Below are 26,209 nucleotides of genomic sequence, written 5' to 3' on the forward strand. Positions count from 1 at the left end.
CTGTCTGCTGTGCACCTATAGAGCAGAAGGTAGAAATAAAGAGAAGAACAAGAAGCAGTTTCCAGTCATCCATTTTGAAAATCTCCCTAGAAAAAACCAAACAAAGATAGTAAGAAACAGAGAACATAATTTCCTCAGAAAGAGATTTTTAATTGTGGAGAAAATGGGTCAGTGAATTTTATTAACAACACGGAGGCTTTCTAGCTGTATGCAATTTAAAGTAGCACTTTAAATTCGTATTTTATTTCTTCAGCTTTGAACACAGAGCTGTTAGAGTCTGACACTAATGTAAAACATATAACTGAAACGAACTGTTCACTGCTCTGCTTTCACAATCATGCTTTGTTCTGATTCACACAACTACATTAACTACAATCCAAAATTCAACTAAGAGCAAGCTCTTCACAATGCAAGATTCATGGGAGTTATGCTTCTAAGATTCCCTCTAGCCTTCAAATTCCCCACCCACATACTTACTTAAAAGAAAAACTTGGTAGTGGTATCTATATACAATACACGTAGATAAGAACAAGCATCCATTTACAAATGAAATATGCCAGTTGTCCAGTAATGAAGACACTTGCCATATAAAAGTGCCACAGCTCAATGCTGTGTGAAATGGAAATGAAAATGTCTCAGCAAGAAAGTATAAAATTAAGCCACATTGAGCTTAAACACACTAAACAAGTCAGAACAAAACAGTTTTGAAAAACTTTTAATTCTAGAACACAGGTACACTAAATAGCTTAAAGAATAAAAAGAAGTAACACACCAGAGCCTTGGAGGCCAAGCATGCAAAAAAGGATGAATATGAAAACATTTCACATGTTGTTTTTCTTTGGAGCTGCTGAAGTTGTCTTTCTTTTCTGGCTAGTTCCAGCTGCTTTCCTCCTAGTATCACCCTCACATTCTGCCCCAGATCAAAACTGATGTCAGCAGGTGGATGACAATATTTCTGGTAAAATTTATGAATATAAAGGCCAAATGCTTCTGCATGGTGACATGAGTAGCAGAGAGCCAGACTGGCTAGGTATGTCTAGCAGGAAGGAGGCCTCCAAACCACACCTGTTGGCAGCAAGGAGTCTGTGGAAATTACAGTGAGGAGGACAACTGAGGAATGAGAGTCACTGAGGAGGGCGAGGTAAAATTCAGCAACCTGACATAACTCAGGTATTATGCTCAAATGCTCAGTGACTGAAAAAGACATCCTACTGGGGTTACCCTAAGAATCTCATACTTAATATACAGCCTGTGTTAGAGGCATATTCTGACTTTTATGTGCTACCGCCTGTTTATTACTAAAATTTTATACAAACCACTGTTGAGTTACCAGACATATAAAGTAAGGCACACACTGCTCTGTCTCAGGCTATCTTTTGAACCTGTTGGTTGATCCTGGCAGATGCTCAGATCAGAAGATATAGCTTGAGCCACTTCTATTCCAGGCTTGGGTTTGACATAGAGTGCAACCTCAGCAACCCCCTGGTTTGGCTTGTTTTTTGTTGTTGTTTTCTTTGGTTTAGTTGTTTTTTTAAGGTTTCAGGGATTCTGGAATTTTGGTGAGAACAATGAATCTAGAATTTCATTTTGGAGCCAATTTGCACACAAATATCCTCAACATCTGTGTGTCTACCACTGCTTAATGTCTAATAATTACATTGGCACGAACACTGCCTAAACTTGTAAGTAACAGAGAAAGAAATGTATGTGAAGACACACAGAAGCAATCAAGACAGCAGGCAAAACACAAGCTAGTCCACCCTCCCAGCAACTGCAAGGCTTCCTAGGCATGATTCTTGGAACCCAGTAGCATCCTTCTCAGGATCAACTAGTCTCAGACACAGGTAAATTCCTCTTGTGGAAGGATGTGGAACTGAACCTGTATAGAGGGAGAGGATATCCAAGCAATGGCTACAGCGTAACAGGTTAATCCACACATTTTTCTTTTCAGTATCTTCAAGGTATGTGCTGGGGGCAGGGTATCTACCTATACATGCAGATTGCTCGTCTATTTTTGTCACTCTGGTTTGATAAATTTCCCTTTGACACCAGTCACCAAAAAAGTCCTAGTGATCAGAACAAAGGCCGTTTTGCCCAATCCCTTATCTTTGACAATGGCCATTAGCTTAAGGAAAGAGCATAAAAAGAAAGCTGAGGGAGGGAAGTATCTTCTCCCTTCCATACAGACTGGTTTAAAGGTTTCCAGGCATTTGTGTGAAGACTATAATTCCATAAATTCTTCTAATCTCTTTTTAAGCCAGTTATACTTTTATATTAAAATCACAAACCAATTAGATTGTTTACCATATTGTAAACTTCATTTATATTCTACTTAAAAAGCAAGCCAAGTATCTGTGAAAATACAAGTTGATGATCAAATGCTGGAGTTAAGAATTAATTACACTGGTTTTTATACCTTGGATCTGCAAAGACAATTTAGTAGAAAGGCTACAGCTGGTCTAACATCATAGCACAGGGTTCAGTTCCAGGTTCTTTGGATAACAATATGTAATACCACCCTTGGTCTTGTAAATAACAAAAAGTTAATAGAAATAATCTGGTTGAATCTATATTCTACCCTCAAGCAATAGCAAAATTTCATTTGCAAGTATCACCACACCAAGCCCCATTGTAACTCTTGAAGGGTTCTTTAAAACCTTCTCCTGTGGGGAAGAAAAGAAGCCTCATTTCCTATATTTCAAAACATTTATCATATATGGGTACTCTTTACTATTATTAGTACTGCTGTAACACAGAGATTCTGGATGTAACTGAGGTCTCTATGCAACAAAAGGGATTCCAGGTACGATGCAGTCTGTAAAAAAGAACTGAAGGCAATGCTGGGGTTTGTGCATTGTGGAAACCTTCACGCCTGGCAAATCACAGTTTTCTTTAACAAGCATTTCTAACATAACAGAAACAGCAGTATGTAATATATGAAACCACAGCAAATAAAAACATTTTGCTATCATCTTATATACCATCTTCACAATTAAATTTTGTCTTGGATTTAATTAATTTTTCTGTATATATTCCTGATAGTTACTGAACCTCTTAAGAGCTCTCCTTGATCACTTCAGACTTCTGATTCCCAGCTAAATATTTTCACTACTATGCCTCATGACATCAGCCTCTTTTTTAGATGTTAATAAACTAAATGTTTAGATTAAGAGAGAATTAAATATTTTCATGGTATTCAAAATAAAAATAATCATGATTACTAACTTTCATTACTGTATTTGGCAGTACCTACTCTAATAGCACAGTTGTGCCAGAGGAGCAGTAAGCATCTTGAACTATCTGGTTTTAATAAATTGGATATAGATGTATAGACGCAGCTAGAAACGCACATACTCAAGGGCAGGTAAGTAAAATGCTGCCAGTATTTCCAAAGCCTCTAGTTAGTAGTTTGCCCTAAAAACTTTCACCACGATGATGAATTTGTGAAAAATTCAAGGACCCCAATGTCACCATGCTGCCAGGGTGTATGTGGCTGCCCACAGTCCGACGAGCAAAATACAGTTGCTGTTTTAGCAAGGGGCTAGACTTTCATCAGTAATATAAACATTCAAATTTTGTACCAAAGTCTAGTTCTTACTGTTATACCATAAACAATAATCAGTGATTGCTGAGCTATGCAACTATTTCCATACCTCCTAACAGCTGTAATCTCTGTTTGCCTCCTTCAGCTTCTTCCAACCTCATGACTCATGAATGTTCCCTGCTCATAGGGCCAGATAAGCTACACATGCAAAATCTCTTCTCTTCCTAAACAGTGAGTGCAGACAGGAAGGTATTTCCCACTTGCTTTTTATTTTTCCTTTCATTAGCCCCTGTTGAGATCAGACAGCTTCTCCAAATACACAGGGGCATTGCAATTTAAAAATGTGTGCAGACTAATTTCCCTACTTGCACTATTTATTTTGCCTTATCTTCACATAGGAAATTCCAATCATGCACTACAAGCTGCATAAACAGAGGTACTTAATGCCTTCTACGTTCATTCTTGATTATTTGCTAAAGTAAAATGAAAGAAGTACTTTAATAGAAAACCAATGTCATACTCATAGATATTATGGATCAAAGCCTCAATAAACTCACTCAGAAACATGCAGTGTCACAGAACATTACCAATTCTGTATATTAAGCTAGCAATATATTAATTCCAAAACTTATTTGAACATAAACCAGTATATACAAGGTCCTAGCATAAGCTACTTAAATATGCATATCTGTAGTGGTTTATGTAAATATATATAGGCACAATCTACGTAAGATGCTAAGGCAGCAGTTCTCAAAAATCTAAGATGTCTTTCCACTTTTTTGCTATTTTAGGACACAACAGTATGAATAAAATTACTAAAACCCCTTAAAAAACAGTATAAAAGCATACATATTTTAAAGCTTATTTTACTGCCAGTATTTTTCCTTGTTTGTTTCCAAAGACCAACCAATATGTACACAATTAATTTGAATGGAAGAAAAAGATCAGCAGTACTCCTGAATTCTTTAATTGCTTCTACAAAGATTGCTTGCAACTATATTTTGTTTTTTCCTTTTTAGTCAACTAATGTCCCAATTTTATCTTCAGCTGCTTCAATATTTTATGCAAGAAAGTCATTCTGTAATTCTCTGCTGCCAGAGCAAAATGCATGGTCAAATGTTAATACACTTCCTTAAGCACACTATCAAAGGCATGGAGATTTTGAGGCAACATCTATTTTTTCACCTCAAATTTATAACCATGTTGCATGCAGACATCCCTGCACAACCTGGTTTGGGGACGTTTTGTCTTTTCTGTTTGTATTTACTATAGGAAGGAACACCAGCGACCACTTTATATCCCATTTCTACCAGTGCAAATGAACGTGATCATGTAGCTTTCTCCTACCTACTGAAGTACTCCAGTTAGATTTCTTCAACTTTTACATGCTGATTTCATTCCTTCTGAAGCCTCTGGAAAAAGCCCGAGTCCTGGAGTGCAGCAGACAGCTGCAGCTCACATGTCCCGGTTAGCTATCCCTTTCCTCTGTCACCCGCTTTTCTCTCACTAAAGCAAATTTAAAGCCTGGATTCCATCTGTGGAACTTCCTGGTTTCACCAGGCAGTAAAATCAGGGGAAATCCATCCCACGCTCCGACCTCATCACTCTCCTCATACATCCACATATTGAACTTTCACCACTAAGACATACTAATACCACAAGGATGATAAATGTTGCAAAAATAATGCAAAATATTTACCAGGTATCAGGTCTTTATGTAACTGATACAAATACTTCTTCATTTATCTCCTCTCTCCAGGCATTCCATCTTCCTATTACTACTGAAATATCTCAGGAAGAATGTTACAACTTTATTCACTGCAGGTTTCTCAGAGAAGAGTTTTCTAATCATTCCAGGTACAATCACATGGCCAGACACTGATTCAAGCAATTAGACCCTGGGTGACTTACCTGACTTAGGAAGTCAATGTGATCAACATGAGGTTCAAGATCTTCCAAAAACTGGTTTTGTTTAGAAGGGCAGGCAGCCACAGCTGGGAAGGATGTGGCCATAAGGAGAGGAATACTCCCACATACAGGCATAGGTACATACAAGCACACAACAAGCCCATTAGGTATCTACACTCAAACTTAAATGGAAAAAGTAACTGACACTAGAAGTCAATTTCATTTGCTGTTAGAATTAGTGTCTGCCCGTCTGCCAGCTAGTGGGCTAAATGTTTACTTGCTGACTTGATTTTAAAGAATGGAGAGACATAATGATTTTCCATTTTTCCATTTCAGTACTTGGTGCCCTTTTTATAAGCCTATTGCCTATTTTTCTTTCCTGAGTAAAGCTTAATAACTAGCATGTTATTATTCCGTAAGCCTTAAATATTCATTATCATTCATACTTGCACCTTCCTGGTGGCTTAAACAGCACAAATTGCAATGAGTACACATAAACAAAATTTTAACAACAGACCCTGGTATCCAAGCAGTCTCTAACAGTTCTTAACCTACCATGAAATTAAAAATGAAATTACAGTCTCTCTTTTCAGTCAAGAGGATCCCCTAAAATCAAAGCATCTACCACAGAGCCCAGCTAATTGTGATGTCTCCATATCTGAAGTAACTATACCCGTGCAGTCCCTTCTGAAGTCCAATGTGTTGAACATATTAAGTACATATTTATATTCCCTCAGGATCAAGACCTGAGCTCTCAGCACCTTTGAAAAACCTGCTCTAGTTACCCACCTTCCCTTAATGCAACATGACCAGCCTGCACTTCCCACAATGTATTATAGTCTCCGCTCCTCCAGGAAAAGATAAAGCAGGTAGACAAGTGCAACTGCACTTGATGCCTGCCAGGTATCAGAACCAAATATTCCATAAGATTCAGATAACATTTCTAAAACTGCTCTGTTGCTTGCCCCAATCCCCCAGTGCTTTGCTTTTGATAAATCTTCAGTGAGAAGTTTTTCCACCAGAAAGCTAATCTTCATCACAGAATAAAATAAAACAAATAGCTGAAAATCCAATTAGTTGAAAATAAGATATTTACAGCATCTACCTAAGACCACAGCAGAACAATTCTGAGAGCCTGAGAAGCTTTCACTTCTTCACTTGGCACACTCTGTAAATAGCTATTTACTAATCACACCATAATTTAATTGCTAAACTTGGTTGAAGCTAATTAAAGCTTGCCTTTAGGTGTATGAATTCAGTAAAACTATGCCATGTTGTCATTAAAATATGAACATCACTGTACATGGAACCACGGCTTTAGACTTTTCTCCTGGTTCAGCCTCCTCAGGAAAAAGGTCAGGCCGAATGTTACATTTCAGCTTTCATCCCAGATGGTGGAAAGAATTTGAAGATCAAACCCTGTAAATGGAGTTGTGAAGCTGAAGAGTCTCTTAACCTTGTTAAATTAATTCTTACCTAGCAATGACTCATTCTGACCCAGAACAAGTTCACTTTCAAATTACTAAACTTTTTGTTCTTTGGCCTCAACAAAAGAAGGGCAGAAGGGGACATCATGTGATAATTTGGGATGGTAATGAATAATGTGTTTGTATACATTTATACGTATTTCACAGCAAGCTGGGTTTGCCTCCTACTAAGGGATTTGTTAAAAGGGAGTAAAGGAGGTCAAATGAGCTCCTTGGTACAAGGAGTACTTTTCCCAAATCATAAAGTCCTTATGGAGCAGGAGATGCATTTTTATTGTTTTTCTTTTCTCTTTCATATCAATCCTGGTTTTAGACCTACTTTGCTTAAGACATCAGTATCACATCAGTACCAAAGAAGTATCACGGCAGTACCAAAGATCAGGTTTTTCTGCTTATAGAAAAGAGTACAAAGATGACCAATAAAAAGCACTAAAGCAGGAAACAAAAAAGATTTGACAGGCCTTGTAAAATAGGCCAGCTAAACCCAGAGGATGATACAATATGTCATATCCTTGCCAGTTCCTTTGACTGGAAAGTAGACAGATGTGAACAGCATAAAGGCTAAGAATATCAACTTTACCCACATGTGTTTCACTGACTCATTTAGTAAATGATATTAAGGAAACTAAACACAAACATTTCATTCATGAAAGCAGCTTCTCAAAGACAAAAGTGCTTAAGAAAACTTGCAGCTGTGACTCTCCTGCTCCCAAGAATACTGAGTGGGAAAGCATCCTATACACAGGAGTAAGTACTCAAACCCAGTCTCATCTGGAACAAATTATTTTTATAAAAAGTCTTGCTTTAGAATACAAATAGTATAAATTACCTCATGTTGAAATGCCACAAAGTAAGGAATTGAAAAGTGAAGGCAACAGTTTACATGTAATGTTTACAGAAGTTTTTGAACTACCAGTGCATTATCTGCTAATATATGCTAGATGTACCTTTGAAATAGGATTCTAAGTCTCCTATTTTTTGCCAGTTTTAGACTTATAATTGGTTATAACTCTTCTTTTAAGGTAAGAAAACAAAATTTAAAACAAGCTTTCACTAAGATGCAAGAAATACATATCCTATAATAAGAAATAAAGAAAGCAAGATGCTGTTATTTTAACATCTTCCCTGAAACTTTCTAGCGCTTTTATCATTGACATAACTCCTGGAAAACTAAAAAGCAACAGCACCTTTTCTTGTCCTATCTTTCCTTACTGCAAACCACCAAACTACCATATTGCCCATAACTAGTTCAAAACTCATCATGCCTTGTCAAATGAAATATCTTTGCAATATCAGCAGAGACACATACCTCTTTCTGAAGCATCCTAATATTATTAGGTGCGTATTTTACTTTGAATCATTTAGAATAGACGTTTGTCTATTTAGAATAGTCGTTTGTCCAACGACTCTTTGCTTATTCACTGAAACAAATGGGATTTGTCTGACTGAATGATACTATGTTTGGATTTGTATGTGTGGAAGAATTATGTAAATGATTGTATGCAGGAAAATCAAGAGCTGAATAGCTTTATGGCTATCATCTTTACAACTACAGGTGCTGCAAAAGCAATGAAAATTAAACAGTAAGTTTTACATATTGCCACATTGTGAGAACAAACCAAAGTAAATGCTAGAAGTATGGAAAGCTGACAGTTTCTCAGGTTTCTAAAGTACTTACACAGGTAACTTAGGAAATGTTTTTTGTGACACGCACCATGCACTAGATATAATATAATTTGATGCATATGCAAACACTCATTACTAATCCTCAGAATCAGTATCACTACATTAGAGCTCTTAGTAGGAAAAACAGTTTTGTGAGGAGCTAAGGAACTTTAAAATGTCTTTTCATCTAAATGAAAATAAGACCCAATAATTCCAATTACTTCTTGAAGGGAAATTAATTTTACATCCCTCAAAGTACTGCATTTTCTCAAAAAAGAAAATTATTTTTTAGAAATTAAGATAATTAATTTTCTTAACCAAGTTGTTAGGAACTAAAATATCTGCTAATACCATGTACTCAGCTTCATATATGGCATTTCAGAGTACCTAGCACTCAAAACACAGCTCTTGCTGATCTCAGTTAAAAAAAGCTAGTTTCCAGCATTATATATTTAAAAAAAAAAAAAAAGGGAAAGAAATCAGGCACGTAGAGAAAAAACCAAACCAAAACCCACAACCAAACTCCTAGAACACACAATGTGATGTTCCTGTGAAAAGTTTGTCATACATGATTAGTCAGTATCAAACAGGACTACCTTGTCAGATGCAGGAATATCATTTGAGTCTCTAGAGTAGTACTAAAGGTGCAGAGTTCTCTTCCTTCAAAGCCCTGTCCCTTTTGCCCCAACAAATTCAGCAAGAATTGTGCACATGACCTCCTTCGCTATTTTTTTGTTGTTTTTAAATGCACAATGCCAGTTCTTCATGCACACTGAAGAACCTACATAGGAAAAATACTTTCAGGTAACACACAATTAAACACTAGTTCATACTGCATATATAGTCATGGAATTTGGCCTCTACAGCATCATCTGCAAAAAGAATCATCTGTTTCCTTAGGACCACACAAAAGAAAACAACAAATATAGCATAACTGTTCTTTCCCTGAGCACTATGAAGATTTTCTGATCAATGTTTCAGTTCAAGACTACCATATGCCTTTATTTATTTACTGATTGAAATTCTTGAATGAGCAATTATGTTTCTACATACAAATTTTGCTTCAGAAGGTTGTAGGTTCATTTCAGTGGTTAAAGGGCTTCTAAATAGGTGCTTTTACTTCATTTGGTGGCAAAAAGAAAACTTGAAAAAAAGTGGAATCTTACACAGCATGGCATACAGATAATCTAACTGCAGTTAAGTCACTTTTTAAGCATGCTCATTACCTCCAAACACTGAAAGCAGAGCTCCTGGAATCCTCTGAAAGTTGAGCATGGAAGTGGGTCTCAGCAGCACCCAGTGATGCTGGTCTCAGCAGACAGTAAATATCCTTCCGAGGAAAGGAAGACAGCCACAACCACATAGTCAAATCTATATGAAGATGTTCTAGTAAGAAAAATGCTTCTACGTGCTGCAGAAATGTTTTGAGATGTCTCAGACAAATTGGAAGGAAAATGCTGACAGCTCACTTGCCAAGATCAGAGACAATGACTGAAGACAAAATTCCCAAAGGGGAGAGTGCACAAGCCTAAATCTTAAAAGAGAAAAAAAAGTTAATTTAATTTAAAATCCTTAACCTTCTATGGTATCAAAAATAGGTCTTCCCCAGGCATCTGCTCACTTACATACATGGTACACCAACCTTGTGCTGATCAGCTATACATAGTACAGCTACATCTGGATACAACTTCTCTTTCAGATTCTTTAACTAATGAATTGGGGATGGAAAAGCACAACACTCTTCAGATTTTTTTTTCCATAGGGGTTATGTTGACCCTTCACCACCTTTTTATAAGGTACTCATCAAATGCAGCATTTAGAAAACAGGTGTCCTGGCTTTCCACTCCCTATTAATTACTCTAGTCTCAGGATACAGTATATGTAATAGACACATGATGGAACACAACAACAAAAAATACCCCAAAACAACAAAAAAACCCAATAAAAAAACCCAACAAAAAGTAGAAAAGATTGAGCAGTGCAACAGAAATTAAGGACTCATTTACATTCTGCTGAAGCTTACAAAGTTTTTGGAAATTGTATTGCTGTCAACAGCTAGTAAGAAAAGTCCCAGATCTTTGCAGTTAACAAATGCATCGGATTTCAAAGTTTCAAAATGTTTTAGAGTGCTTTATAAGGAAATCAGAGGTTCACCCATTTAAAAAAAAAATTACCTGAAAAAAGATAAAAAGATTGTCTAGCAGAACAGCAGTGGTCAAGGTGTCCATAACTTCATGTGGATACATCACAATTTAATTCAATAGGTATTACTTGCATAAATGCATGAAAATCCTAAAAGATTCTACTAAAAATGGTAAATTCTGTCAACAAAATCTCATCTGTGAATTAGTCTGATATAAACTCTGTATCACTTATTCTTCCAACTGCTGAAGCAGATGGCCTCTACAATTGTTCTCTGACAAAAGTGTAGATATAACTACTGGCTTGACCAAAATATATAAAGGTAAGGATAATTTTCAGGTCATTGCAATGCTACTTTTTAATAGAACAGATAGAAAAAGCAGCCCCGATTTTCAGCTGATTGCTCAGGATATTTCTAGAAACTTCTCAGAGATTTGCTGTGCCAATAGGGTTATCTTTAGCATGCTGTCAGACCACCTGTGCAAAGGTACTTTTTCCAGAGTTGAACATCTCTGGTTTGAGGCAATCATTCCAAGGAAGTTCGAGGAAAATCTGTTCCTTTTTTTCCTGGGACAACAGGAAGCAATATTGCACAGGCAGCAGGAAAGAAACTGTCTCTATACTTTCTCCCAGTAGTAAATGTACACAGTACTTTTGTTCCTGAGTACAAGCCCCTTTGAGACAATCCACTGATTAATAGATTCTGCAGCCATACAAACTTAACATTTACATCTACTGAAAGCAGAGAACAGCCAAGCTTCACTGCGCTCCCCCTCTGCATACTCTCAGACTGCTCCCTACCATAAAATCTGAAAATGTAGCATGTTTAAGGCTTTTGTATCAGCTGACAAAGACCCTTGCAAAGGAGGTGTTATCTGGAACTCTTTAAGGTTCTGAGAAAATTACAAAGAACCCTTAGCACTACTAAGGAATAAACACACTGTGGTAGCTATACTAATGCCAATCATTTTCCTGAGCATTTGAGATGCCACTAACTCAGGATTAGTCATAAATTCGCATCAGGATCAAATACAGATGTGTCATGCATACCCCTAAATCTCATATCACCATGTCCTTATCAACTGGGACCCAGGATTAGGCTCAATATTGGAAACAGCAAGTGAAAATAGAAAGACTCAGCAGTGAACTTTCCGTCTCAGATCTGCATTTCCTAATATACACTGCATTTAGTCCAACACTGCCATATAAAGCCATTTAGGGGATTTTAGGAATTAAATAAGTCTTCTACTCTGCCATCGCATATTTGGCATGTTTATTGTAACAACTACCCATGCAAATGCTCACGCTATTTACTCTTAAGCTAAACTGTTACCAAAATACAGTGCAGATGTCAAACATGCACTGCTAAGATATCAAGCCCATTCACATAGCTTACCAATGCAATTTATGTTCATGTTCTCTCTTGTTCTTAAGATAAGCCAGACTGGGGGATATATTCAGCTGTCACATCTCTGTATTCCAGATGAATACAAATTGTTACAAGGAGTTATCACTGAAGTCATGAGTTCAATGAAGCATCCTTTCAAGAGCGTCAGTCTCCCTGACCTCTGACTTCCACGATGTTCTAGTTTTAACTAACGAAAAAGAGCCACCTGTGACAGTGCTGTACAGTAATGCCTGATCTTAGGCCCACCAGCTTCAGCTTGAAAGGATGGGAATGGGACATTGTGCCATACAAGTAGTCTTGCAGTTAAAAATCACCTTTTTTTTCTTGGGCAGGTACTTCTCAGCTTGATCACTTCCTTAAGCCAGTTCACCATAGGGCTGAAAAACATACTTGTGCCTGATGGGGACAACCCCCAAAACAACAGCAAGCTGTCAGAGGCAATAGGATTTGGAGGACAGGGATTGTTTAAACCAGCTTAAAGAGGAGGCACATAGCACTATCAGCTCATTCTTGCGCCTGTCTCCCATGAACACCTCTCACTGTGGACCACCATTTGTTGACTTTTCCCAGACCCTTGCTTGAACCAGTTTCACCCACTAAACCAAAACAAACTCCCAAAAGAGCTGGGGGGAGGGGAGGGGGGCGGGGGGAGAGTGTATGAAGTGTAGCTTTCTGTTATTTCAGTGAGCAAAACCAGCAAACGAAAGCTTCTGCAAAGGCTAGAACATGTATAAGGAAAAAGGGGACAGAACTACATGTTCTAGAGTGGAAAAAGGGAGAAGTAAGATGAGAGAAGGGAGAGGGACATTGATTCAGCTGTCCCAGAAGCTGCAGCCCAAAGCATTATCAACTGAGAATTAGCTATCATATCTCCAGTACAAACAGTTCATGAATTCCCACAACTCGAAGGAACAGAACACTAATAACCTGAACAATGCCTGTAAATCCTGGGAGCACCCAATTAGCTCAGCGTATCAGGTAGCTCAGCTTGGGGGACAAGATGTACTAGTCACAGAAAGCTAGAGAGTGAGATCTGTGCTTGTTACAGAAAACCTTGGGTTTTTTTAAATTGCAGGCCAAAGAGAGCTTTTCCCCCCATCTCCTCCACTCTTTTAACCACATGGGATGTGGCTTTCCACAATACAAGGATCCTGTTCACCGCTTCGATGACTGGTAAGACACTTCGCAATCATCCAGGTGTTGTCACTTACCTCTGAGTACAAATCAATGCACTCACCACTGCCCCAGAAGAGTGGAACTGTGGGGACCTGTGAGGAAAGTGTTGTTTTTTTAAAACACAATCTCGCCAAGAGGATCTTTCTCTGTAAAATACACTGCACCACAAAACTATCAAAGCTCTACTTATATGAACTTTTTATCTATCGCCATAGGTCTGAGAGAGACCAGGGCCCATAAATGAATACTGTTACAACAGCTTGTTAACATGGTTAATTACATGCCGCACTCCTTCAGAAAGCAATGGCCCTACTGTGTGATACTCTACCATATTTTCTACTTCCTGAACAAATCCGTATTTGTTATGGTAAGGGTTATGGAATTTAGTAAGACTGCTTTCAACGACTAAGCAATGTTTTAAGGAATGGAATTTTTCCAAGGTGGAATATAAAGCTGTTTAAACTCCAATAATAAGCTTAACTAATAAATTTTAAGGATGCCTCACAGAGAACTTTATGATTTTGAAATTGTACTAAGGAACAGAAAATAGAGTCTGCATATAGTATTTATTCAATGAAGCAAGAATGCTGGAAGAATCACAGAATGGTTTGGGTTGGAAGGGACCTTAAAGATCACAGAGTTCCAAAATCCCTGCCATGGGCAGGGAGACCTTCCACTAGACCAGGTTGCTCAAAGCCCCATCCAGCCTGGCCTTGAACATTTCCAGGGAGGGGGCATCTAGAACTTTGCTGGGCAAGCTGTTCCAGTGTCTCACCACCCTCACAGTAAACTATTTCTTCCCTGTAGCTAATCTAAATCTACCCTCTTCCAGCCTCAAGGCACTACCCCTTGTCCTGTCACTACACACCTTTGTAAAAAGTCCTTCTCCAGCTTTCTTGTAGGCCCCTTTAGGTACTGGAAGGCTGCTATAAGGTCTTCCCAGAGCCTTCTCTTCTCCGGGTTGAACAACTCCAACTCTGTCAGCCTGTCCTCATAGGAGCGGTACTCAGTTGCTTTTTGTTCTGTTTTTTCATTGTTTTTTACACACTGTTGTGTACTGTTTCTTTCTGTTCTTTTGTTGTCCTATGTATCTGAAGAAACCCTTCTTGTTATTTTCCACATCCCTAGTCAGGTTCAGCTTCAGCTGTGCCTTGGCCTTTCTGACTCCCTCCCTGCACCCTGCTCTCTTCAGTTTTTGATTTTATTTTCATCTTGCTTTAACCTACAGCTGTGTCATATTTTTTTCCAGTAAACATCTTCTACATATCATACAGTCTCAAAACCCACACACTTTTTGATCTTTTCTGTTTTATACCAATCAGCATCTCAGGAAAGACAGACAGTAGTTTTGCTTTTTTCAATTTATTTCATATTGAATATATCCTTTGGGATATGAATCAGCAAAGTACCATTGACTTCAATAACACCGTTTACAGTAGGTAAGGATCTGGTGTACAGATGGGGCTTTCATTCCAATCTCTCCAGTAATCTCATTCCTTAGCAGGAAGAAGAAAAGATATTGCACTTTAAACTGCCTGGCACTGGCAATGACCAACTATTGTAAGAGTGATTCTACTGGCCACAGTCCTTCAAGATACTAGAGAGATCTTTTGGTTCATTTCCAGTGAAAGAGAGATTTAGTAGAAAAGTTCATCTTTCGGAATGCAATAACTGAAAAAGGTGTAAAAACCAGGGTGAGATGCAGCCATAATGTGGATGAGCCAGTAACAACACACTAAGCAAGGCTAATGCTGGAACAGAAATCACACAGTTAATGTTTCTGGTGAATCTATTCCTACTACCATCACAAGGAGCTCTGCAGAGTGTAGATTACAGTACACCAAGTAATGGGGCAATTGCACTGTGGTTTTTTTAGAGAAGATGTAGTGGGTATGGTTTCAAAAAATGCATTCCCTTCCAGTTTGCTGGCAAAAGCATGACATTTTCTGTTAGATGATAAGTGATACAAAGCCTTCTACTTTTGGATTATGGAGATGCAAAAGAAGGAAATTTCTTACCATGAGCTAGAAAAAGCAGTAAGTCAAACTATGGTGTTCACTGCTTGTAACAAATTTTCCTGAGAAAAGACTCCTATCATGACACTGATTCCAGGCCCCAGATTTTACATTGCCCTTTCTTCATAACTCTTCTCTTATTCTCTACATACTCAATCTATCAAAACTAGTGCCGTCATCACTGTCAACTTAAATTTGGAAATTTACATGCCATGGGCAAATCTACCACCCTACAACTACCTGAAAGGAGCTGTAGACAGATGGGGGTCGGTCTCTTCTCCCCCATAACAAGCAACAGGACAAGAGGAAATGGCCTCAAGTTGTACCAGGGGAGGTTCAGATTGGATACTAGGAAAAAAAATTCTTCACTGAAAGGGTGATAAAGCATTGGAACAGGCTGCCCAGGGAGGTGGTGGAACCACCATCCCTGGAGGTGTTTAAAAAAATATGTAGATGTGGTGCTCAGGGACATGGTTTAGTGATGGACTTGGCAGTCCTGTGTTAACAGTTGGACTTGAGGATCTCAAAGGTCGTTTCCAACCTAAACGATTCTACGATTCTGAACTTACAATCCTGAAGGCTGGTCACGAGGAAAAAACAGCTATTCCACTTGAAAAATTTAAGAACACAAGAAAGGACTAATTGACAGCAAATATACACTATCTCTGATTGAAATATCCTTCTCATGGATGCACATTCACACAGGTACACTTCTGCAAGTCTAGTATTTTCATACTTGATTGACACCATCCTGCTTTTTCATGAAACTGTGCAGATCACAGATGAAAAGAGCTTTTAAGTTAGACAACACTTGCAGTATATATACTCAGGGAAGTACATTTAAGCTATTTTTTGTGCTCTCTGTGGCTTTTTTTTCCCCCCCAATTAAAAATAGGTCATAGGAAATGAGGTGAATCTGCTCAGGATTCTGCTAAGCTTAATATTTGATTTAAGGGATAGTCTAGATGCCCAACACTATTCAGGATCTCCATCAGAATCTTTAACTCCAGAGTATAGCTTTAAATGCATACTATTTTTTATATATATATATATATATATATATATATATTAATCAGTGGACAGAAGGAGAAAACATTATCCCAGTGTCTGGAAATGATACAATCATGCAAATTTTAAGTTAGAAATTGTCTCAGTTTACCTGACAATAAGCACAGATAAGAATAGATGTTGTGATTTACTAATTTCTTCATCTGCCTTAGAAAGCAGCTTTTGCCCATAGTGCAAATGTGTGTGAAGACAGGGCCTATCAGTCTGCCACAACTACTTTGTTTCAGGCTACTCAATCTTAACATGAATTTTAAAATAGCACAAAAAACATCAGTTTATTAGCTCAAGTTGTATCATTAAGCTCACCTAATCAATGCCAAATGATACAGCTTCTGCTATGGTTTCATCTTATTTTGTAAGCCCTACTTAAGGAATAAAGAAAATAAAGGAAAAAGTAAATGATAGTGGAAGAACTATCTTCTTTTTTTCCCCATAAATGTCAAGATATTGGTCTATCAGAAGTGGAAAGGCAGACTTATGACCTGTTCACTAAATGCCAGTTTCCTACAAAACAATGAAAGCACTGATACAGATTTGAACTGACAACACCACAGCGAGCTACCAAGTTTTCTAAAATAAATCTGACAGCAGATACAAAAAAAAAAAAAAAAGGTTTGCTCTAAAGCATGCTTCGCACCTGAAAGGGTCATGATGTTTATTTTCACCAGCTTGATGCATCACCATTTAGACTCCATTGTCCTAAAAGACACATAAAGGCTCATCTGATGTCCTTTTCATTGCAAAGGCATGTCAGATCTATCTCTAGCTGTAGCATACTAAACTATCATTGCAGCACAGCTTCTATTTCATTGTGCCTTTTCTCAAACAACTGATTTCAGATATCAAATACTACAATGTTTTGCTGTTCTCTCCTGTACCTGGGCAGCAGGGGGTCCACTGGTCAGCATATGCAACTGACACAGCTGAATGTATGCACTTCCCGATGGATCATTCAAACCGTATCTATTTGCAGAATACCTGAAAAAGCTTCCAGACCATCATAGTTCTGTGGCAGATTCACAGGATTACAGTACACAGGTGATGCCTTAATCCCGTACAGATAAGAAATCCTCACTCCCTAGGAAAATCATATTTGATACATCAGCAAGGCAAGGTGAAAATTCTTCATAAAACCACATTTTTAAAAACCTGACTTTTTTAACTTCTTAAAAATACCACTGGCTCAGTTTTCAACCCTGCAGTGACATCTCATGGCTCCATGGTAGTTCCAGCAGCAAAAGCATGTTGTTGAAAAACAGTGATAAAAATACAGAACACAACAACCTACATGTAGAAAACTGGGTAGCTGGCATTGATATGAAATGATCTAACCCCATTAGTCAGTAACACCTAACTCATTTATCCTCCCAAATAAAGCTAACGCAACATACTGCCTGTTACAAGGCACTTACATCTGCTTGCACAGGCTTACATCACATCAAGAATGCTAGTTTTATTTAAAAGGAATGAATGGATGGGGAGAATGAAATTATAAGAAACTAGGCAGGGCTTAGTGAAGTTAAGGAACAGGGCCAGAGGAGCAACACTAGCTGCCAGAAAAACTGATTCCCACCCTTTCTAACACAGACAAGCTACCATGCCAACAGTCTGATGCCTTAGGTGGCTACCTGTTTCAAGTAAAAGAAAAAAAGAAAGTCACTTATTTTCAGAGGATTGAAGCCATCACATGAATATCACTACAGGGAGCTTTATATCTGTGTTGCAGAAGCCAGCAAGAGGTAAATTAATACTCTGTATTAATAAAGTTGTGTGTTCTTACAAAACCACTTATTAAAATATTCAGTCAAAACTGAGTCATAAGACTAAACCCATTCCAATTTAACAAATCACTGCATCCGTATACCCTTTCATAATTAAATGCGAGATCAGTTAACTCAAAGCACAGTATCATTTTTTGGGTCAAAGGAAAACTACTATATAATTGATTTTCTCATGATGAATAGCAAAGCTTTTAACTAGGTCTCTTGGGAGCCTGGTTTCTTTTTGCACACATTGCTGGAAGCATTGAGGTACTCCGTAAATAGAAGCAAAGCAGGGAACAAGGAGGGGAGGAAAGCAACAGGCAAAGCTTTACTTATTTGTTGTTGAGGTCAGGTTTTGAGCTCAGTACAATGTCTGTGTGATTATATGTGAAGGGATCAAACTCAGGCTTATGGTGAACATTCAGCTGCCCTTACCCGTGCACTACCATGCCACTCCACCCCAGCACCATTACATATTCATTCCAGCAAATTAAACCTTTATCATGTCTTTACAGTCTTGATCTGAATGCGTGTGCACTGCCTAAAAAAGCATGCATTGAGCTAATAAGCTATATTTCCATTTGATTAATTTTGTGTCCTACTACAGATATTGAAAAGTCTGTAAATGTAAAAACATTTAAAAAAAGGAAACTTAAAAAGTAAAACATCTACAGCTTTAACAGTGAAAAAAGCATTCTAAAATTTAAGGCTATATATTCTGCATGATCTCTGAACTCTTGGCTTTTGATACAGGTAATTTCTGAAGTCAAACCTTGCTGTGGCAATTTTTAGTATTTACTGGCTATAATTGAGTTTTCAACCAGAGAACACAAAGAAACTCCTTAAACACCACCACCACCACCCCCGCTTTTATAGAAATATGTTTTCCTCCTCTGGCAATCACTAGTTTTCATACAAAAGAAAGGAAATGAGAACATCTGGCAAAATGACCTTTGAAAAGTTCCTATGAATGGTTTACTAAGCTCTCTTACATAAACTGGAATACTTTCCACTTGATTGGTACATAAAGATGAGATCAAGTTAATAAAACAATCACAATCGCCCACCCTTACTACTTTTTAAATTTCCTTTTAGTGTTTCATAACCCATATCACCCTCACCTAAACATTGGGTTTGCTTGCTTTTTACTTCTGTTCTTGTCACATAGTTTGTTTTTGAACATTCAACTGCCCTTACCTGTGCACTACTGCGCCACCCCACCCCAGCATCATTACATTTTCATTCCAGCAAATTAAACTTTCATCATGTCTTTACAGTCTTGATCTGAATGCATGTGCACTGTCTAAAAGATCTATTGAAGAACCTAAGTTTATCACAGGGTGTCATATGAGAGAAAGAAGCAGCAATGTTCATAATTGCCTCTAATCACAGGAGAACTTGACCAGACAACTCAGACCTTTCAAGCCCCTGCGTTCTTTTTTCTGCTGGTTGGGTTTGTTTTTTTTTCCATGTGACCCCAGTGTAGTCAAGTGACTTCAGACGCTAACAACTCAGACTCATCCAAGCACAAAGCAGGGTAAAAGAGCTAAATTAAAAGTATGAAAAGATGTCCAAGTCCAAAATGACCATTCAGTCTAGTGGAAAAAGAGGTGACTACTCTGAGTAAAGACATCACAGGTGTTTTTAAAGCCAAGAGCAGCTTGGAGACAACGGCTCTTCAACAAAACAACAGGCTATCAACTGAAGCTAGATGCTGGCAGATTCAGGAGGCTCATGTATTATGTGCTTAAGCTGTGGAACACTTTGCAGCAGGATATTGTGAATGCTAAGACTTCAGAAAAGCACAGAGGCAACAAACTGGAAGTATATCAGAGGTCATTAAGTATAAAGATGCCACCTTTCAGCCCTAGGAGTCCCTGATCCTTAAGTATTACTACATTTCTGCTGTGCTCTTGTACTCTTCTTTATAGACCTGAACTTATTTGTCAGAGACAGGATAACATCTTACATGGACATTTGGTCACATCACCTGTTGCCATTCATACTTTCATGGCTAGTTATCCAAACGCTAAAATTGTCATAAAAAGATAAGCAAGCCATCCAGCCCTATGGATCAAGTATAGTCCTGCTGTAGCATTTTATTTATATTGCCTCTGGAAAGCAAAAGATTATGCCTGTTAAAGACCAATGCTATTTTTTAATAAATGGCATTCGTACTGCCTAAGGGCAAGTTCTCTTCTAGCAGCACATCTCTCACACAGACTTCCAGAGAGGGAAAGAATTAATTTGAAAAATTTTTGCTAAACCAAGGATCTGACAGATTTATCACACAGAACATGGATTCCTCTTAGAATTCAGGTTAAAAAATATGATTGCAGAGAGCCCCAAGTTAAGCTCTAATAGTACAGTCCACTTTAAAAAAAGCGTGCACAAGTCACTTGTGAAGTGGAGCAGAAACTATTTCCTGCGAAGAACACTGAGGATTTTGTCCTGAACAGTTACAACTTCCAGACTGCTCTAGTTCCAGCTCTAAACTGCTCCTTTGCCTGTTTCTAGGCAGCAAAAAACAGGCAAAGAAGTGTTCACCTACCAAAACTGCTCAAGGTCCCAACTCTGGTTTCCAGACCACATTCAGTGCTAACCTCCTTGCCTGCAGTACTTAAATATTAAGTGCAGAAATTGTCTTAGTTCTGAACGTCATATTCATATCATACTTCTGTTCACTCAGTTTTCCAAGGTAGACGTTATTTCACTGAAAACCAAAGGAATATCCTATTTGCTTTAAACTTTAAAACATTCAATGAGTAAGTGAAAACGTAATAAAAATGAGACAGTCACACCCAAAGCCACCACCAGGTGGAAAGCTTATAGGATATGGCAGTCAGATTGGAACTGGCATTTCCAGGTTATGTTTTTCTGGCCTTAATGCCTCCTGATTGTATTCATCCATTTTATTTGGGTTGTTCAGAGTAGACAATCTGTAAAAATGAGGATGATAAAAATCTACTACATATACTGGATTCTACTCAGTGTTATTTTATCACACAGATACTGCACAATGGTCCCACAGGACTAACGGGAGACTCTGGTTACTTACAGAAAGGAAAAATAATAGCTGTTTTTTCATTTGAAAAACTGCTTAAGATTTTTCTTTGGCATGCTTGTTTTATTAATAGTTGGAGAGTTATGGTTAAGGGATTCAGATGTAGTGTACATGTAAATTCTTTTGTTCCAGCTGTACAAACATTTATGCACATGAACAACTTAATCCTAATGAAATTTTTAAGGATAAAGTAAGTTTGAATATGCAACAACTAAATGAAGTCCACCATTACATACACATTTGTGCCCCCAGGACCTCAGTGTCGTCATTTTTTCTGTTGCATTCCTATGCAGTGCAAACAGCATTATTTTAGCACATGTTGTGAGATCTGCCTGCTGCCTGTCTACTTACCTGCTTACAAAAGTGTGTCTGGGCTCCTGCAAAAACACAAACTCATACAAATCATGTCACTTGCTTATACTTAAAAATGGAAATAATCTGTAGTAAAAAACAGCTTGACTGAGCACGAGTGTATTTACACACATGGGGAAAGACCAGAGAAAGCTGAAGATACAGGCTTGGTATTTACTCTGAATGCTATCAAATTGGTTCTCTTTCTCTGCACCTGTTCATGAGGACAACCTCAGCAGAGTAACAATTACCACAATGGGTCAAAATGGTCTTGGAGCATTTCCTAGGCATCCTCCCATTATGGTTATTCTGAGCAGTCTTTTCTCATTGCCTCATACACATTTCCTTGTTCCTTCATATGCATTTGCTCTTTCCACCTAGATTTTATAGCATGAGAACATGAAAATGTTTTTTACCAGAAAGATATCTCCAAAAATTAATTAAGTCTAATGTCATTAGTACAGTAATGAAGTTCATTCATGAAGGAAAAAAAGATCTTCAACTATCCAATGTCTTGCTTGCCTTGGAAGACAGGAGTAAAAAGTAAGGATATTTAATGAAAACCTGCAAGAATTTACTTTATTGAATAAGCACCCTTCTAATTAAAGCAAAAATTTGTTTCTTAGAGTAAGCATATCACGCAAAAGAATTAGAAAGTTTACAAGGCAATGTTTATGGATCAATGCTTGACTGCATTGTGAGATTGGTCTCTTCCTAAAGTCATATGAGACCAGTCTTGCAACTGGATGCATATAAAACAGACCAATGAATTCCACTTGCCCAGATTCAGCCACAAGATTTGGAACCACCTTTTTCAGGTTCTGGATTCTTTTTTACAATGTGTATGCAGTCTCTCTGGAACAGTCATCAGTACTTACCTTCTCTGTACTCATGTTCCTACAGACAGTTATAGATAAGGTTCAGAAATGGACGTTTGATAGAATTTCTTGGGGTCACAAGAGTTTACAGGAAGCAAGCACTAAAAAAATAATCTGCTCTAGACACTATAGTACATCATACTGCACCTTGAACAATTAGCTAGATATTATGACATCTCAGATGTCATATTACCTACAGGAAAGACCACCTCTGCCAAGCTTCTCTAAGTGGCTTGGAACTGAAAATGAGTTCAGTTCAGATGGATCTACATAATATAAGATACAAGCTCCAAAGGAAGGAAAAAAAAAAGTCATAAGAGACCAATCATGCATCTGAAGGAGACACTCTCAAGAGTATGATATGTGAACAAAATTACTGTTTGGGAAGGTCAAGTGTAAACTTGATCAGCAGTTGCCCCAAGCACACTACACTCTCAAAGACGGAATACACAAAGTAGTTTTTCCTTCTTGCTGATCTTACACTTACTATTTAGTCTGCAGGCTGAAAGCATTTACATGGTACTTGGCACAATGCAGCAGATACTCATCAAGTTCACACCATAACTTTGCTGGTGAAAACACATTCTTACATGAAGGTCCTTCCAACAGCAGAAGCCAACACTCAACACACAAACCTTCACCAGACCAGCAGCCACAGCAGCATACCACCTGTATCTGATGGACAAAGCACAGAAGGTATCAGTGGCTCTAAGTTACATCCCCTTGATCACCAACATGTTGCAACTGGGCCTTCAACAAGGGCCCTCCCTGTGGGATTCAGCAACATCAGCTTTGGTAGCAGGGGCTGCTCCTTGCTGCAGCTGTGGATTTAGTTTAGCTCATAAAGTTCACTCCAGGGTACACCCGCTGCAAATTGCACAGGATACGTCTGGAATGGGAACCTGAACCCCAAGTAACCTCTCTACGGCTCTTGTTACTCTCCAACAGGTCTTCAGTTGTGCCCTACATGAATAATACCAAATAGCAACTAATCCAGTCCAACTGACTGCTTTAGCTTTACCAAGTTGCCTGCTAACAAATCTGAGGGGAAAAAAATAATCCTTATTTCTAATAATCTAGCTCTTGCATTCAAGTTAATCCCTTTATGAGCGTACTGGGTATAAAGAACAAGGTTTTGGTTGTGGTGGTGGGGCTGCAGGGGTGGCCCATGTGAAAAGAGTTATGGGGTTGCCCTGTGTTAGACACAGCTGGCTCAGCAATGGACCTACTGCAGGCTAAAGTTGAGCCAGACAAAGCTTGTCACACCTCTATGAAAACTGCTTTAAAAAAGGGCAGAAAAAGCTAAGACTGAGAGGACTGATGCAGGGTACCAAATGAGCAACAAAGAGTAGGAAGCATGTTCCGTATTGGAACGGGTACACCACTGAGGGGACTGCAGACAGTGGAGGACCCACACCAAAGCATAGCAAACAAGTAAGCACAATGGAGCAGTGGAAGAAGAGAGAAACAAGGAGCAGCAAAGAGAAACTGCTACATACTGACCCCTAACTCCTGCATCACCCATCACCTCACTTGTACAAAGTGTAACTTGCATCATTAACGAGAGGGGAGAAGAGGTGTCTGGAGTGAAGTTAAGCCTGGAAAAGGGCGAAGAAAAGTGCTTTTCCAAAGTATTCAAATGTATTTTATCTTTGTTTTACAATGCCCAAATCAGTAATTAAACATTTATGTTAACAGGCAAAACATTTAATTTAAATTCCCCAACTGGAATCTCTTTTGCCAACAACAGTAACTGGTGAATGATTTCCTTGTCTTTTTTTTGACCCACAAGTTTTCTTACTCCCATGTTTCCTGTTTTCTCTGTTCCTCCTCCAGCTCTGTCCTGCTGTGGAGGTGGAAGTGTGCAAGCTTGGCTGCTAGCGGAAGCCAACCCATCACAATGAGGAGTGCGTATAAAGCTTTAAATTTATAATTCCTTGGGAGTTCAAATCTTACAGTATAACAAGCTGTTTCAGTAAAGGACTTGCTTCATTAAATTCTAGTGTCTTGCAAATAACATTATTCATGCTAATTAAAAACCCTTCATCAGAAATGAGAAAATAAAGAGCACCTTAAAAGATGCCCTTTCCCACCCAATCTATACACACAGTTGGAATTATTTATTATTTTTCTTCAAAAAGAAAAAAAGAGTCAGCCAATACAAACCCTTTAGGAGTTTCTTCTGGTAAAAATTTGATATCCTGTAGGGAATACGTTTTTGTTACAGAAATGTTTTTCAGTAGATGAGAAATATGCATTTAAGCATCTCTTTAAAAACCTTTCTGTCCTTCAAACCGAGAAAATTAACTAGGGCCAAGTTCATTATTTTGACTACTTTTGGCAATTTTGAGGAGTAATATGGGACATTAGTAGCAAGAAACTATCAGTGCTCAGGTGTTAATTTGCTCCAGAGCACTTCCTCAGTGTATAATGCAGCACTCGGGAAGAAAAGAATTGTTGTTAAGTGATAACCTAGCTTTTATTAAGATACTGTTGTATACAAATACCAATTTTAATTCATACTGAATGGAGAAAGTTAACATTGAAAAGTAGACAGAGATTGTGAGATAAAAGAAGGTCATGGCAGGAAAGGTACTAAATTGCAAAGAGCACGCTGATCAGCACACTAGATACCTTTTGATGCACAACAGAGTCACTCTTCTGGTCCCATCTCAGCATAAATAAGTGAAAGACAATATAGGAAGTACATTTCACCTTTACATTGTACTGACTCTATTGTTACCACACCTGTTATGTCACACCTAAGAGAGAAAATAGCATGTAACAATTTGTTTTGGCACTAATGATTCCAACTGATTTTCAAACACATTTACGCTAGTCTCTCCCCCTAGTCCCTGAAAAGGAAAAACTTGTCACTGGCAGAGTCGTTCAACAGACTCAAAATTTCACCTCAATACACTCAGCAAGTCTTAACACATCACAGCTCATGTATATGAGACTTGAAAAAAACTTGCATTGTTTTCCCTACTGCAATCCATAATATTTTTATATTACCTTCCTTTACAACAAAGGTTCTGGCTCCGCTTGGTCAATAGTCTGCATTTCTTCTTAAAATGTTACCAAATTTCATACTAATCAAAACCAAGCTTTGTAGACTCGTCCTAAAACCACAGAATTCATCTTTGAAACCTAAGCAGAGGGGAGAGGGCTGCAATAGTTTCAGGATTTAACGTTTTCTACAATTCTCTGATAACTAAATTCAGTCACCAACCCAAGAATATTTTGAGTAAATTGAAAAAATGCTACCCTGCCATAACTCACTACAGAAATTTCTTACTTCTTATACAAGATTACATCAGACTGTAATGCATGTGATTAATTATATATATGCATAAACAGCATATGGAGATTTCTTAGTTAATGCAATAGTTCATAGTGTCATTGGTGCCTTCCACTCAAACTTATTTCATATAAAGTTTAATTTCATTATTAAGCTTCTTTTCCCAGTCAATACAGTCAGAAGAAAGAATGTGCAGATACAATTTCTAAAAGAAATGTGGTTACTGAAGGTGAAAAATATTGTTGCTATCAACATACATTTCTCACTTCTCTTCCTTCTTTCCATAGTTAGGATCACAGTCCCTATCACCAACCATTTGCTTCCAAACAGATGCCACAAATTACAGCCTATAAAGCTGAGAGCCAGTGTTTTAACTGTGAAAGGAGGACCTCCTTACTTTTACAGAATTGCAGTGCTTTTTGTATGAAACTAATTTAAG

At 38.1% G+C, this 26,209-nt stretch overlaps 1 protein-coding gene across 1 annotated transcript in view; it reads right to left on the minus strand.

Moving 5' to 3' along the window:
* COL6A6 (collagen type VI alpha 6 chain) overlaps positions 1-26,209 on the minus strand; it is a 109,792-nt gene that overhangs the window by 77,101 nt on the left and 6,482 nt on the right. Inside the window, 1 exon segment of the mRNA XM_080383225.1 lies at positions 1-26,209. This exon segment is cut by the window's right edge and continues 6,482 nt beyond it. Within this exon segment, the coding sequence (XP_080239351.1) occupies positions 1-127 (127 nt within the window). The 5' untranslated portion in view covers positions 128-26,209.

The sequence above is a fragment of the Falco punctatus genome, assembly GCF_963210335.1.
Source record: "Falco punctatus genome assembly, chromosome: 4".
Taxonomy (NCBI): Eukaryota; Metazoa; Chordata; class Aves; order Falconiformes; family Falconidae; genus Falco; species Falco punctatus.